Source organism: Bos javanicus, chromosome 12, assembly GCF_032452875.1.
Source record: "Bos javanicus breed banteng chromosome 12, ARS-OSU_banteng_1.0, whole genome shotgun sequence".
Taxonomy (NCBI): Eukaryota; Metazoa; Chordata; class Mammalia; order Artiodactyla; family Bovidae; genus Bos; species Bos javanicus.
Window position 1 is genome coordinate 71709890 of NC_083879.1, and position 16675 is coordinate 71726564.

General features: G+C 42.7%; 1 protein-coding gene across 1 annotated transcript in view; it reads left to right on the forward strand.

The window, feature by feature from the left end:
- LOC133258055 (ATP-binding cassette sub-family C member 4-like) overlaps positions 1-16675 on the forward strand; it is a 169436-nt gene that overhangs the window by 47803 nt on the left and 104958 nt on the right. The window contains exons 11-13 of the mRNA XM_061434394.1: positions 2404-2595; positions 12632-12726; positions 12948-13034. Coding sequence (XP_061290378.1) covers positions 2404-2595; positions 12632-12726; positions 12948-13034 — 374 coding nt within the window. The remainder of the gene's footprint in view (positions 1-2403; positions 2596-12631; positions 12727-12947; positions 13035-16675) is intronic.

The window sequence follows — 16675 nt, forward strand, 5'->3', positions numbered from 1 at the left end:
AATTGCTTTACCATATTGTGTCAGTTTCTGCCATACATCAACATGAATCAGCCATGGGTGTATGTCTGTCCCCTACCTCTTGAACCTCCCTCCCACCTTGCACTCCTCTAGGGTGTTATAGAGCACTGAATTTGAGCTCCCTAGGCATGATGGACTTTTAACTCTTTGACCACAACAACCTCAGAGTTCTCTTAATTAATAATCTTTGGATATATTCTTCACGCATCGCTTTAAGTTAAAAAAGAATATTTATTTATTCGGTTGAATTGGGTCTTAGTTGCAGTACATGGGCTCTCTAATTGTGTGTTGGCCTAGTTGCCCTGCGGCATGTGGGATCTTAGTTCCCTGACCATGTATCTAAGCAGAGCCCTGGCAATGGAAAATAGATTTTTTTTTAATCTTGGTATAATTATTAATTTTTTAAACTTTTTACTTTATATTGGGATATAGCCAATTAACAGTGTTGTGATAGTTTCAAGTGAACAGTGAAGGGTATCTTTCAACCATACATATATACATGTATCCATTCTCCGGCAAACTCCCCTCCCATCCAGACTGCCACAAAGCATTGAGTAGAGTTCCATGTGCTATACAGTAAGTCCTTGTTGGTTATGCATTTTAAATATACAGTGTGTACATGTCCATCCCAAACTCCCTATATATCCCTTCCCCACATCCTGGAAGGTGGATTCTTAACCACTGGACCACTAGGGAAAGTCCCCACATACCTTTTTAAGAACAAGTATTTGTCAAGTAACAGATACCCAGATGCAGGAACAACTGCATTAAACATCAGATACAGAAAGTAGCGCACAAACTACCGCACAAGTGCACCCATCTCAGACGCTAATAAAGTAATGCTTAAAATTCTCCAAGCCAGGCTTCAGCAGTACGTGAACCACTAACTTCCAGATGTTCAAGCAGGTTTTAGAAAAGGCAGAGGAACCGGAGGGCAAATTGCCAACATCCACTGGATCATGGAAAAAGCAAGAGAGTTCCAGAAAAACATTGATTTCTGTTTTATTGACTATGCCAAAGCCTTTGATTGTGTGGATCACAACAAACTGTGGAAAATTCTGAAAGAGATGGGAATACCAGACCACCTGACCTGTCTCTTGAGACACCTGTATGCAGGTCAGGAAGCAACAGTTAGAACTGGACATGCAACAACAGACTGGTTCCAAATAGGAAAAGGAGTACGTCAAGGCTGTATATTGTCATCCTGCTTATTTAACTTATATACAGAGTACATCATGAGAAACGCTGGGCTGGAGGAAGCACAAGCTGGAATCAAGATTGCCGGGAGAAATATCAATAACCTCAGATATGCAGATGACACCACCCTTATGGCAGAAAGTGAAGAAGAACTAAAGAACTTCTTGATGAAAGTGAAAGAGGAGAGTGAAAAAGTTGGCTTAAAGCTCAACATTCAGAAAACAAAGATCATGGCATCTGGTCCCATCATTTCATGGCAAATAGATGGGGAAACAGCGGAAATAGTGGCTGACTATTTTTCTGGACTCCAAAATCACTGCAGATGGTGATTTCAGCCATGAAATTAAAAGACACTTGCTCCTTGGAAGGAAAGTTATGACCAACCTAGATAGCATATTAAAAAGCAGAGACATTACTTTGCCAACAAAGGTCCATGTAGTCAAGGCTATGGTTTTTCCAGTAGTCATGTATAGATGTGAGAGTTGGACTATAAGGCAAACTGAGAGCCGAAGAATTGATGCTTTTGAACTATGGTATTGAAGAAGACTGTTGAAAGTCCCTTGGACTTCAAGGAGACCCAACCAGTCCATCCTAAAGGAGATCAGTCCTGGGTGTCCATTGGAAGGACTGATGTTGAAGCTGAAATTCTAGTACATTGGCCACCTGATGTGAAGAGCTGACTCATATGATAAAACCCTGATGCTGGGAAAGATTGAGAGCAGGAGAAGGGGAGAACAGAGGATGCGATGGTTGGATGGCATCACTGACTTGATGGACATGGGTTTGGGTGGACTTTGGGAGTTGGTGATGGACAGGGAGGCCTGGCGTGCTGCAGTTCATGGGCTTGCAAAGAATTTGACACGACTGAGTGACTGAACTGAACAGAAACTACACATCCTGCTGGTCTGCTCTGCTAGTGAAGAATGTTACACATTCTTAGTCTTTGCTGAGTAGAGCACTCTGTTTGGGAAAACTCACGCAGGGTAGATTGTTATGGTATTTATTTATCCAACTTCAGTTTACATTGACCAATAGTGTTCTTTTCCATGTTTTTCCTTCAATATTCAAAGCTGCACTTTATCCTGTTCTGATATCCTTGATTAAGCACCAGGGTGGGGACTGTGCGGCATGCATGTCCCAGCCTGAGTGCTCCCTGTTCACATGTGCATGTGTTGCCGTCTTTTTCAGTCGTCACTGTTACGTGCTCTGCTGGGGGAACTGGCCCCGAGCCAGGGGAACGTCAGCGTGCATGGGAGGATCGCGTATGTTTCTCAGCAGCCCTGGGTGTTTCCAGGAACTGTGAGAAGTAACATTTTATTTGGGAAGAAATACGAAGAAGAGCGATATAAAGAAGTAATAAAGGCTTGTGCTTTGGAAGAGGTGAGTAATGACTTGTGAGCTGCATATACTTAAATTTCAAATGATAGTGTTGGCTTAAGCTACAAACAAAGCTAGTGGAGGTGAAAGAATTCCAGTGGAGCTATTCCAAATCCTGAAAGATGATGCTGTGACAGTGCTGCACTCAATATGCCAGCAAATTTAGAAAACTCAGCAGTGGCCACAGGAATGGAAAAGGTCACTTTTCATTCCAATCCCAAAAAAAGGCAATGCCAAAGAATGCTCAAACTACCACGCAATTGCACTCATCTCACACGCTAGTAAAGTAATGCTCAAAATTCTCCAAGCCAGGCTTCAGCAATATGTGAACCATGAACTTCCTGATGTTCAAGCTGGTTTTAGAAAAGGCAGAGGAACCAGAGATCAAATTGCCAACATCCGCTGGATCATGGAAAAAGCAAGAGAGTTCCAGAAAAACATCTATTTCTGCTTTATTGACTATGCCAAAGCCTTTGAATGTGTGGATCACAATAAACTGTGGAAAATTCTGAAAGAGATAGGAATACCAGACCACCTGATCTGCCTCTTGAAAAATTTGTATGCAGGTCAGGAAGCAACAGTTAGAACTGGACATGCAACAACAGACTGGTTCCAAATAGGAAAAGGAGTATGTCAAGGCTGTATATTGTCACCCTGTTTATTTAACCTATATGCAGAGTACATCATGAGAAATGCTGGACTGGAAGAAGCACAAGCTGGAATCAAGATTGCTGGGAGAAATACCAATAACCTCAGATATGCAGATGATACCACCCTTATGGCAGAAAGTGAAGAGGAACTAAAAAGCCTCTTGATGAAAGTGAAAGTGGAGAGTGAAAAAGTTGGCTTAAAGCTCAACATTCAGAAAACGAAGATCATGGCATCTGGTCCCATCACTTCATGGGAAATAGATGGGGAAACAGTGGAAACAGTGTCAGACTTTATTTTTTTGGGCTCCAAAATCACTGCAGATGGTGACTGCAGCTATGAAATTAAAAGATGCTTACTTCTTGGAAGGAAAGTTATGACCAACCTAGATAGCATATTCAAAAGCAGAGACATTACTTTGCCAACAAAGGTCCGTCTAGTCAAGGCTATGGTTTTTCCTGTGGTCATGTATGGATGTGAGAGTTGGACTGTGAAGAAGGCTGAGCGCCGACGAATTGATGCTTTTGAACTGTGGTGTTGGAGAAGACTCTTGAGAGTCCCTTGGACTGCAAGGAGATCCAACCAATCCATTCAGAAGGAGATCATCCCTGGATTTCTTTGGAAAGAATGATGCTAAAGCTGAAACTCCAGTACTTTGGCCACCTGATGCGAAGAGTTGACTCTTTGGAAAAGACTCTGATGCTGGGAGGGATTGGGGGCAGGAGGAGAAGGGGACAACAGAGGATGAGATGGCTGGATGGCATCACTGACTCAATGGATGTGAGTCTGAGTGAACTCCTGGAGTTGGTGATGGACAGGGAGGCCTGGCATGCTGCGATTTATGGGGTCACAAAGAGTCGGATACGACTGAGCGACTGATCTGATCTGAAGCTATGAGGTTTGTTGAAAGTTTTTTTTTTTTTTTTTAATTTGAAAGGTCTTTGATTGTTGCTTTAAGCTGGTCTGGGTAAATATGCAGTTGTGTACGCAGTTGTTTTAATTCTGATGTGATAATCACAGAATGCCTTTATTTCATTGGTGAAGCTTCATTCAGTTTTAGGTTCTTTTTTTTAATGGACAGTTAAAAAATTTGTACAAACAGAGGGCACACTGTAATGATCCCTCATGTACCCACCCCAAGCTCTAGCCAGGATCAGCTGGTGGCCAGTCTTGCTGCATCTCCATCCCTGCCCTCTGACAGCCCCACCCTCCACCCCATTATTATTCTGGAGCAGATCCTAGACCTCAGATTAGTCCATCTGTAAACATTTCATCTGTTTTTGTCTAAAAGATAGGAAAGCCTTTGGGAAAAAAAAATTACCAACATTATTTCACCTGAAAAATTACCCTAATTCCTGAATATCATCAACTTTCTCATCGGTGTTTCCATGTTGCTAATCATCTCACTGAAAAGTCTTGTTCACCATTGATGGAATCAGACTCCACATGAGGTCTGCCCACTGCACTTGGTTAGTGCCTCCTCAGTCTCTTTCAGTCTCCAGGTTTCCCTCTCTGTTTGGTTTTGACTTGTAATTTATTAAAGAAAATGTAATGCTTTAAAATTTCTTCTTAATCCTGCCTCATTTCATTGGGGGAGAGATTGTTTTCAGAAATTGCATTGAGTTTCACAGAAAATGGCAAGAAGAAACATTTAACTCTACCTTGGAATTTAGATGAAATTAGTAAATGAATGATAAAAACTGAACTTAATAGGAAAATGTAATTTGGCAAAAAGAAAGAAAAACATAAATACAGATTAAACAGTATTTTACTCTCTTGAGTTGTAAAAATCCATGAACAATAGTGTTAAAGGGCTCCCCCTGTAGTCTGTTCAGATTTATACTGTGAGGAAAAGGCTGGGACTGTCTTTCAAAGGTGTGGTGGTGGAGACGCCAAACCTGCTTTCTGAAGAAACAGTAATTTTGCTTGAGTAATGCTTGAACATCATAGATTTTTATCAGGTGAATATCAATTTTTGATGATGTGGACAAAATGGAATTGCTCACTCTTCTGTTTCTTTCTCCTGGTCTGTGGTTGGTTAATGGGAGATTGTGTTTGCAGAACCGATGCCAAGTTAGCAGTAATCAGCAAATATTTTTATTAAATAGTGTTTATACTGTGTAAGAAAAGAAGGTGAAAGCAAACATAAAACATTGAGACAATAGCTCCCATTTATTTAGAGTCTACATGCAAACCATTTCTCTTTCTCAGGCATGCACCCAGAAGAGGGTATATGAATTATTAATTCTTTATGAATATCTTCAGTGTTACCATCTTCATTTTATAGTTGGTAAAACTGAGGCTTGGAGAGAGAACTTTTTAAAAAGCAGGTGATGAATAAAGCTGGAAGGTGGGATAAGGAATAAACAGATTTCAGGCGTTTCTTCTTTACCTTAATCCTGTCAACCTCCTGATGCCCAGATCAGACTCCAGAGACCCAGACCAGTGTGTGGGTGTTTCTTTTATGACCTTGCCTTTCTGGTGAAGCTCAGCCTTGTCTTTCTCCCCACATTTGAGTGTCTCTGCAAAAGAGCAGGTGCTGGACAGTGGCTGATATTCAGTGTTTCCCTGGGGGCCAATGCCTTGCCGCAGCCACATGGAGTGACAGGACCAGTAATATGGGCAGCGTCCGGGGCTTCACCCATCCTTGGGAGTCTGTGCAGCACAGACTCTGGTGGGAAAGGGCCCTGCAGGACTGGGCTGCACAGCGATTCTTCTGTACATGATGTGATGTTTATAAACATGGACCGCTCTCCTGTTCTCTGCACAGTCAGGACATGCAGGCAGGCCCCTCGTGCCCATTCCCTTCTTGGCAGGAAGGGAGGCCCAGGGCAGAGAAGTAGTGAAGAGATGAGCTGTGGCTTAGTCTTGCCTGCTGTTACTTTGGGTATGTTCTGTTTCCTGCCTGGGCCTCTGACATTTCAAGAGGATATTGGGTCAGAAAGTTTCCAGGAGGTTTTGCTGCTGCTCTGAAGTGTCATCTCTGCCTCTGAATAGCAGGGGTCAGCAAGGTCGTTATGATACCTGGGAACCACCTAACGAGTATTGATCCTCTGCTCATCTCCTTTTAGAATCCATGACTCAGTGGATGGGCATCAGGTGGTCACATAATAGTGGTGTGCTGGAGGTATTTTGTCCTGTAGATACGGAGACTATATGTGCAGTAGAAAAGGCTTGGCCTTTGGAGAGAAGCAGTCCTAGGAGGTATCTCTAAGTGTTTGTCTCAGTTTCCTTTCTTATTAAAAGCAGGAGGAGTGAGGTTACTGTAAAGGCTATAGGCCATGCCTGTGAAATGCAGGCATGTCAGGGTTTCAGTAAATGGTCACTGTCCTTACTATTCTAACCCTTTCTCTACATCTGTCCATCCACACATACATCCCTATAAGTATAATCAAGATTTTGTTCCCAAGGTTCTTCCTCCTCCTACATCCCCCAAGTCCTAGAGGAACGAGCACTGGAAAACAGCATTTCTTAGAATACGTATGTCAATAACAACTAGATGTATTAAACTAGGTCAAATTGAAGTAAATGTTTAAGTTCATCCAGATGAAAACATTCTTCTAATAAAACATGAAGTAATCCCATTGGCAACATCAGTTCAGGCTGATGTCAACTCCAAGGCCCAGGAGTCAGAAGACTCAGAGATTGAGTCTCAGTTTCTCTGTTTTCTAGGTGTGTGGTTTTGGCTGATTGTCTGAACCTTACAAGCCTGTTTCTTCATTTGTAAAATGGAGATAATAATACTGTCAATCTTGTAAGGTTATTTCAAGAATGACATGCAATAGTGATTTTAAAGCACCTGATTGCTAGGGACATAACAAGCACTCTATAAATGTTAGAATAATTTGGAAAATAAATTAGCCTCTAATTGTAAGTTCAACCAGTTTTTGGTAAAGTCACATCCATAAAATGTGACTTGTAAGAAAGAAGATATCTTTTTGATATATGTCACTTTCATTATTTGAGCTGATAATTTATATAGGTGCTGTACATATAGTATATTACATAAATCAACAGTAAACATATTCTGTTATCAAAAGCAAAAGTGTATATAACATTGGTCTTCAGGTCATCTTTAACCGTTTTTAAAAACTTTTGAGTTTTAAGTTTTTTTTTTTTTAACAAGTTTTTACAAAACATTTTTAAGGCTTTTAAAAACTTTTAGGCATTACACAATTAAAGGTGTCAAGCTGATAAATTCTAGTTTGATATTTTCCCACATAGATCACTTGACCTTACAAATCCCTCTTGGATGAGCTTGTACTTTCATCTCATATTTACCACATTCCTGCCAGCATGAATGTTGCAGGAAGGGGGACCCCTTCCAGGGCCCAAAACAGGGCTCTTGTCTAACACTCAGAAATGAATTGTCCGAGGAGATACATGTGCTGACAAAGCAAGACATTTTATCCGGAAAGGGCACCTGAGTGGAGAGCAGTAGGGTAAGGGAACCCAGGAGAACAGCTCTGCCATGTGGCTCGCAGTCTTGGGTTTTATGGTGACAGGATTAGTTTCAGGGTTGTCTTTAGCCAATCATTCTGACCCAGAGTCCTTCCTGGTGGTGCCTGCCTTGTTCAGCCAAGATGGATGCCAGCGAGAAGGATTCTGGGAGGTGGTCAGACATTTGGCGTCTCCTTGTGACCTTTCCTGAACTCTTCTGGTGGGTGGTGTCTTATTAGTTCCATGTTCCTTACCAGGACCTTATGCAAATGGTTACTGTGGTGCCTGGCCAGGGTAGGTGGTTTCAGTCAGTGTGCTTCCCGTAACATGAACATTTTCTTTTCAGATTGCCTGGAAAGTCATAGGATAATAAGTTAATTGATCCTTCTATGTCTAGGTATAGAGGCCTTCATGTCTTGAGTTAGTTTAGTGTTGTCTTCATTTCAAATACACTCTTTAGTCACAACCTGGGCAGCGTGATGTGAAAGAGCAAAAGGCTCTGAACTGACATGACCTGGTTCAGAGTCCAGCTCTTCTGTTTAACAGGTAACAGTCCTCATACCAGTAACGTGACCTCACTTAATCTCAGTTTCCTCATCTGTGAAATGGGGCCAGTACTTCCTGTGCAGCTTGTTGTGAGGCTTAGAGATAACCAGTATTATGGTCCAGCACAGTGCTTGGTGCACAGATCTTATCCCCCAGGAGCGGAGAAAAGCTGTCTGCATGTGTATAAATGATGGAGCAGGACAAGACGGGTCCTTCACAAGAGATGTAAACAGAGCCTTAGGAACCCAACAAGAAGAGAGATAAATCCAGGATGGTTTCATGGGAGAGTGTGTTTGGGCTGAGCCTGGAAAGATGGGCAGGATATTAACAGGCTGTTACTGCAGTCTTCTCCACGGTGTTTGTTGTTGTTGTTCAGTTGATACTTTTGAACTGTGATGCTGGAGAAGACTCTTGAGAGTCCCTTGGACTGCAAGGAGATAAAACCAGTGAATCTGCAAGGAAATCAATCCTAAATATTCATTGGAAGGACTGATGCTGAAGCTAAAACCCCAATACTTTGGCCACCTGATGTGAAGAACTGACTCATTAGAAAAAGTTCCTGATGCTGGGAGAAATTGAGGGCAGGAGGAGAAGGGGCTGACAGAGGATGAGATGGTTGGATGGCATCATTGACTCAATGGACATGAGTTTGAGCAAACTCCAGGAGATAGTGAAGGAGAGGGAAGCCTGATGAGCTGTGTCTATGGGGTCGCAAAGAGTCAAATACGACTAAGCAACTGAACAACAACCGAACTGTGGTTTTTGAAATCTCACCCACAGAGCGGATGTGCTACCTGGCTCCTTTGCCTAATTCATTGTAGAGAAGAAGCCAATTCTGACTCCATATTGAAACTATTTCCTTGACTTGTTTTTTGTTGCTTTTGTTATCATAGTCATACTGAATGTCCTACCTCAGAGAATCCTGCTACTCTGCCTGTTAAACTAAAGTGCCTTTGTTCAGAATCCTGATCACTTGTAGATGGCAGGAAGGAAGAAATTAACACATCCCCTGCCTGCGTCTTGCCATTCTAGATTTGCAATATTAATGGCCTTTTTACTTTGCTTCCTCAACGTTGCTTCCTCAACTTCCTCAACTTTAACTTTGCTTCCTTAACTTTTTTTATAGGTCAGCTTTGACCTATAAAAGAACCTGGCATCTAGATGCCAGGTTCTATTATAGCATCTAACCAAGAAGATGGTTATTTTGAGATGCTAGCTTGGCATCTTCCTGGTCAGCGGACTCCCCAAATAAATTCTCTTCTTCCTGGCCTCAACCCCTCATCTCATTGGCCTGTTGTGTGGCGAGCAGAGTGAGCTTGGATTCAGTAAGGAATTGAGACCCCAGATGTGCTGCATCATGGGACTTCTCAGCACTGTTTGAGTCTGGATGTTGGTCAGAACCCAATTTTATGATGTATCCCTTGCTGTTTCTATTTCTCTTTTCTTTTAATGTTAGTATATTGAAAGTAAGCTAGATAATCCTATAATAAATATTGGTATTATTTATTTGTATGTAATGAGTGGCTTACTTTGTTAGCAAATCCTTGGAACCTGACATGAAAGTGAAAGCTTTTTACAAAACAGTGTTTCTACTGTAAGTCTCCACCATCGCTGAAGGGCCTTGGGTGAGCTTCTGGATGATGGCATCAAACCAGTGTCACCGTTTCCTAGTCTGCCTCTCATTTGTGTATCTATTCTTCAGTGAAAATTGGTGAAATTTAACTTAGAGGAAAATAACGTGAATAAAAACACCTTCCTGTCAGTGGGAGGAATTGTAATATATTCTCAGGATTTTCCCTCTAATTTAAGTCAGGCTTTTCCCTCTAATTTAATCAGAAGATGGTGACTGGGAAATTAGTCTACCTTGGATTTTACTTCAAGTCCTCTGAAATGTTTTGCCCATCTGGGGCTCATGCATGAATGATTTCAGAGTCACCAACACACTTGAAGTCCTACCACCACAGTTGAAGAGAGCCTGTTTCTGTCCTCTAATGTACTAATTGAAAGAGTGGATTTAGCTGCCTTTTCTAGAGTGTGGTTAATATTTTTGTGCTATGACATGTTACTATTTTGAGAAAGAAACCAAAACAATGTAAAATCAAAGCATAAAAGCTAAATGGAATAGTTTGCAAGGACTAACATTAGTGAACTGGAGGCCAAGTAACTCGTGTGTGTGTGTGTGTGTGTCTGTGTGTGTATGTATGTATAAGGCTTGGAACCTATCTTAAAATGGTTCATTGTAGTTCATGAAAACCAAAGTAAGAGATGGTATTAATTTCTGAGCTCCAGAAAGAAAGAAGGTGAAATAATGAAGAATTTTCACAACAGAGCAATTGCTGCCCTTCATGGGTTGCACCCAAGTTAAGCTTTGAGTGAGCAGGAAACCTGTGTGTGTCTGTGTGTCTTTGTGGCTGTCAGGGAGGGTTATGATGGAGACAGTAACTCTATCTTTTCCCTGTGGTCGTGTGCTTTGTATATTGTGATCCACACTGTGCATGGAGTCCCACTGTTGGTTTAAAGAGAAAATAGACATCAGTCACCAATAGAAGTTATAATCAATTCATGTCCTTTTTCCATTTATGGAGGGTGTTCATACACTTCTTTAGATTCTCACAGCTTCCTTGAGTTTAGTGATTCTGGTTTCTGCAGCACATTATGTAGAAGAGGAAAATGAGACTTAGGGAGATCAGAGGACTTGTTTATCATGGAGACCCCAGTGTGCTACTTGCTTCCCCCCCAAATTTCTAAAGTAGAGACAGAAGTAAGGGCATCATCTGCAGAAAGGTACTGCTGTGTATCTTAGGTTGATGCCTGAGGGGTTTAATAGATAATTTGAAGTAAAGATTTCTCATGTAATAACTGTGTAACTTAAACCTGATTGTTACCTGGTCATTTTGGAGGTTTTCTTGTCATTTTTTAAAAATTTCCCCAGATACTCTGGGGAAAGTAGACTGATTTGTCTACTTCTTAAATAATACTCAAATATAACTTATGATAGATTCCCAGATCCTCAAGCCAAAACTTCATATCCTTCTTAACTTTGAGTATTTCCTGCTTCCATGGGCAAGCATATACTTAGTCCAACTGATCTGCTTGGTGTCCCTCAGCACATTGTTTCTTTCCTTTTGGTTTTCCTGCCCAGCCTTCTCTCTTTTTGTTCCCATTTCTTGTACAGACCTTGTCTGTCACTCTATGAATTGCCTTAAGTATCACTGTGAAGGCTCAGGTCAGGTGTTATCCCTTCTCTGAAAATGGGAAGTGGATACCAAGATCAGCAAAACTGATAATTTAAGATAAAACGAGTCCTGTGTTTTCACCAGCCTGGACCACCAGCTCTCACACCTGTGTCTCTAGCACAGACCTTTACGCTTACATGTCCAGCTACACAGTGATATCACCGAGAGCTCATCTCAGCTTGTCCACAAGTGATGTCTCCTAAACCTGCATCCACCACCTTCCCCAACATGGAGACCCTGTCCTTCCCCTTCTTCACCCCAGACACCACAGTCCTCTTCTCTTATATCCCCCACCTGTCCCATCAGCAGGTCTTACAGACTCCGCCTTATAAGTGTGTCTGGAGTGTGACCCCATCTCTCCATTTCTACTGCTCCCTAGATTATTCTAGTAGCCTCACTTGTATCTGCCCTCACCATTCTCCCCTGCCCTCCACAAACAACCTTACTGTCTGTTTACTGCAAAACACAAGCGTAATTCCTTACAAACCTCAGACCAGTTCCCTCCTCACCTCCCTCTCCCCCTCTTACTGGCAGTGACACCAGTCTCCTGCTCTGTCTCTGCCCTCACTCCCCTCATTCTTACTCAGCTCTGCTCTCCTGCCTCCTTGTCCTGAACCCCTTGGGCATCTCCCCGTAGCCCCTGCATTCACCCCTCCCTCTGTGAGGAGCAGCCTCTCCAGGTCTGACTGAGCTCCACCCCCTTCCCCCAGATATGCTCAGCCCCCTCTGAGCAGAACCCTCACACCCCATGTGGACTCACTTCCCCCCTTTAGTCTCCACCCCCCTGAGCCAGCTTCCTTTTCCTTCTTATCCTCAGTACATGTGCTCAGGTTTACTCTCCTTATTGTTTGTCTCCCACCATAGAGAGAAACTCTAGGGGCTCTGTTTCCTCATGGCTGAATTCACTGTGCCCAGAACAATGCCTGGTGTGTAGTCAGTCCTCAATAAATACCTGTTGAAATGGTCAAATGTATAAATGCTTTGAAAAAATACAGAATGAAAAGCCCTGAGAAGTTTTTTAAATTTTCCTGGTTACAGTTTAGTCACTGTGAAATAAGCCCATTGCTGTTAATTAAACACTTGTATGAAGAAATGATACTAAAAGGTTAGGATGGCGGGAGGACAACACATTTTAAATCTTCTTTTTTCCCTTTTTTGTCTCCGTATAGGATTTGCAGAATTTGAAGGAAAAAGATCTAACTGTGATAGGAGATGGAGGAACCCCACTGAGCGAAGGACAGAAAGCCCGGGTCAGCCTCACCAGGTAACTGGGGTTTCAGTTGCCATCCTGCCTCTCCTCCTCCATGGCCTCTAGTGGATGTGAGCATGCAGACCCCGCTCACCGGGTGGGCCTGTGTGAAGCAGGGTCTTGGTCCTTCCTCTGGGCTCCTAGAATGAACCATGGAGTTGTTGGACACCAACATGATTCAGAGATGAGACCCAGGGAGTGTGTAGTGTCTTCTTATGTCTCTCTATGTTTTCTAGAGCCGTCTATCAAGATGCAGACATCTACCTCCTGGACAATCCGCTCAGCGCAGTGGATGCAGGAATCAGCAGACTCTTGTTCGAACAGTGAGTTTGCTCCTATTGTCTGTCATTTCTGCTTTCCAGGAACCCTGTAGAGATCAGGGAAGAGAGCTCAGGAAGGTCTTTGTGCTTCAGGAGACTCAGCTTTGTCCTGGTGTCCCTTCCTCCCCTCCCTTCCCTCCACAGAAGATCCATCATAGAGAAATTTTGCATCATGATAAGGTCAGGACAGGAAGATACATAAGGTGCTTCCAGTGTGTGGGGGCCAGTGGGGTCTGTGCTTTAGGGAGTCAAGGATAGCTGGCAGATTCCTCCACGACTTGCGGTTGATGGATCCAGACCCCAGGGATAAGAAGGCTGATGTAAGGTTTTTAAATCAGAGAGTAGGACTTGGTAACCTGGTAACTGGCTGCCAGTTCTTTTCCTTTGTCATTTGTTGAAGGCACGTTAGAAGTGAAAGACCCTGTTGGTTTATGCTTAGTATTCTGTTGGTCTAGAAATACTTAGTAAAGTCTAGAATTTACAGATGATTTATTCCACATCTGAGTATGGCTCAATTATTTAACTTTTCTTCATGGATCCTTACTAGAATTAATACTTAGACCCACATGTAGGGTTAACTCAAATTTGAAACTCGGTATTTAGAATCTTTCTGAAGTCCTGACTCTCACTTTGTTTTTGGAATTTGTTGTCAATGGCTCTTTCTTGGCCACAGAACTCCTGAAGGAGAACAGTTCTGATGTTTTCTGTCCTAACGCACACCGACCAAGGCCTCTGGTAAAGTCTAGACAGGCTTCTTTGAAAGCCTCATGAATTCGCTTTTTCTGAAGCAGCCTCCACATCTACCCCCACAGTTAGTTATCTTGCTGTTATTCATCTTGTTAAAGCCAATGAGCCTTCCAGCTGCACTTATTAATGTCCTGCTGTATACACTGAGATCAATGCCCTTACAGATGTTCCTACACAAAAACTCTCAATTTACAAGGAGGATGGTGAGCCAGGAGAGGGGAAGGACCACACTGGGCCGAATAAGGGAGACTAGGACGCCCAGCTGTCAGTCCTGCCTCTGAGGAACCTGTTTCTACATGGAGCTTGTTAAGACAGATGTCTGGGGAAAGGTCAGCAGAGTCAAGGTTTAAAGAGTTTCCATACAGGGTAGGAAATGCTAAGTGGAAGTGGAAGTGGCAGCTGGAGGCTTTCACTGATGTTGGAAAGCTCCCTGTGCCCGGGGCTGGGTGGGCAGTGCCCTGGGGGTCTGGAGGCTGGGCGGGTGTGTGGAGGCTGAGAAGAGGACCCAGTTCTTTGCTAAAGGAAGAGGAAAAGCTCAGGTGTGGAGGGAGGAGGAAGCAGGGCTGTGAGGAGGACAGCAGGCACGTCCTTGCCTGGAGGAGGTGGGGTGTTCAGAAAAGAGAAGCTGTTTGGAAATTCTAGCTCTCAGGTCCTGTGTTGGTTTGCTGGGGCTGTGTCTGTCCAGGCTGTTCTCACAGGAGACCAGAGCCTGGGTGGCTAATGAGAAACAGAAGTTTATCCCTCATGGTTCTGGAGGCTGGGAAAGTCCAAGTTCAGGGTGCTGACAGATTCAGCATCTGGTGAGGGCATGATTCCTGTGTCCTTATGTGGGGAAGGGGTGAGGGAGCCCTGTGGGTCCCCTTTATAAGGACACTAATTCATGTGGGCTCCACCCTCATGACCTGTCACCTCCCGATGGCTACACTTTTAGTACACTGTGGGAATTAGGTTTCAATATATGAATTTTGAGGACAAAAGCATTCAGTCTATAGCACGTTGTCACAGATGGAGGTGCTTAAAGAATAGAAATTAATTTTCTCACAGTTCGGAAGGCTGGAAGTTCAAAGTGTGGGCAGGTTTGGTTTCTGCTGAGAATGCTGTCCTTGGCTGCTGGTGGCATCTGCCTCGCTGTGTCCTCACATGGTTTTTATTTTGTCCATGTTCACCCCTGTCTCTGTCCTTTTTAAGGAAAAAAAAATATTGAAATATAATTGATTTACATTATTGTGTTAATTTTTTTGTATGGTAAAGTTACTCAGTTATATACATACATACATCATTCTTTTTAATATTCTTTTCCATTGTGGTTTATCTAAGAATGTTAAGTATAGCTCACTATATTGTACTGTAGGACCTTGTTGTCTATCCATTATACACATAATAGTCTGCATCTGATAACCTCAAATTCCCAGTCCTTCCCTCTCCAACACTCCTTCCACCCGTGCAGCTGTAAGTCTGTTCACTATGTCTGTGAGTCTGTTTCTGTTTTGTCTATAGGATAATTTTTGCCATATTTTAGATTATACATATAAGTGATATCATATGATATTTGTCTTACTCATTCTGACTTACTTCACTTAGTATAATAATCTCCGGGTCCATCCATGTTTCTGCAAATGGCATTCTTTTTCCTTTTTTTAATGGCTGAGTTCAGTTCAGTTCAGTTGCTCACTTGTGTATGACTCTTTGCGACCCCATGAATCGCAGCACACCAGGCCTCTCTGTCCATCACCAACTCCTGGAGTTTACCCAAACTCATGTCCATTGAGTTGGTGATGCCATTCAGCCATCTCATCCTCTGTCGTCCCCTTCTCCTCCTGCCCTCAATCTTTGCCAGCATCAGGGTCTTTTCAAATAAATCAGCTCTTCGCATCAGATGGCCAAAGTATTGGAGTCTCAGCTTTAGCATCAGTCCTTCCAATGAACACCCAGGACTGATCTTCTTTAGGATGGACTGGTTGGATCTCCTTGCAGTCCAAGGGACTCTCAAGAGTCTTCTCCAACACCATAGTTCAAAAGCATTAATTCTTCGGTGCTCAGCTTTCTTTATAGTCCAACTCTCACATCCATACATGACTACTGGAAAAACCATAGCCTTGACTAGACGGACCTTTGTTGGCAAAGTAATGTCTCTGCTTTTTAATGTGCTGTCTAGTTGTTCATAACTTTCCTTCCAAGTTGTAAGCATCTTTTAATTTCATGGCTGTAGTCACCATCTGCAGTGATTTTGGAACCCTCCAAAATAAAGTCTGACACTGTTTCCACTGTTTCCCCATCTATTTGCCATGAAGTGATGGGACTGGATACCATGATCTTACTTTTCTGAATGTTGAGCTTTAAGTCAGCGTTTCACTCTCCTCTTTCATTTTCATCAAGAGGCTCTTTAGTCCTTCTTCACTTTCACAATAACCAGTTAAAATGGTCAACACTAAAATAGCAATGGCTGAGAGGGTGGGGAGAAAAGGGAACTCTTCTACACTACTACTGGGAATGAAAGTTGCTGCAGGAACTATAGAAAACAGCATGGAGGTTCCTAAGAAAACTAAAAATAGAATTAGCTTATAATCTAGTATTCCCACTCCTGGGCATATATATGCACAAAACTATAAACCAAAAAGACATGCATCCCTATATTCATAGCAGCACTATTCACAATAGCCAAAATATGGAAACAACATAATGTCCACCGACAGATGAATGGTTGTGGTACATATAGATAATATAATACAAAGGTCTGTGTAGTCAAGGCTATGGTTTTTCCAGTAGTCCTGTATGGATGTGAGAGTTGGACTATAAAGAAAGCTGAGCACCAAAGAATTGATGCTTTTGAACTGTGGTGTGGGAGAAGACTCTTGAGAGTCCCTTGGCCTGCAAGGAGATCCAACCAGTTCATCCTA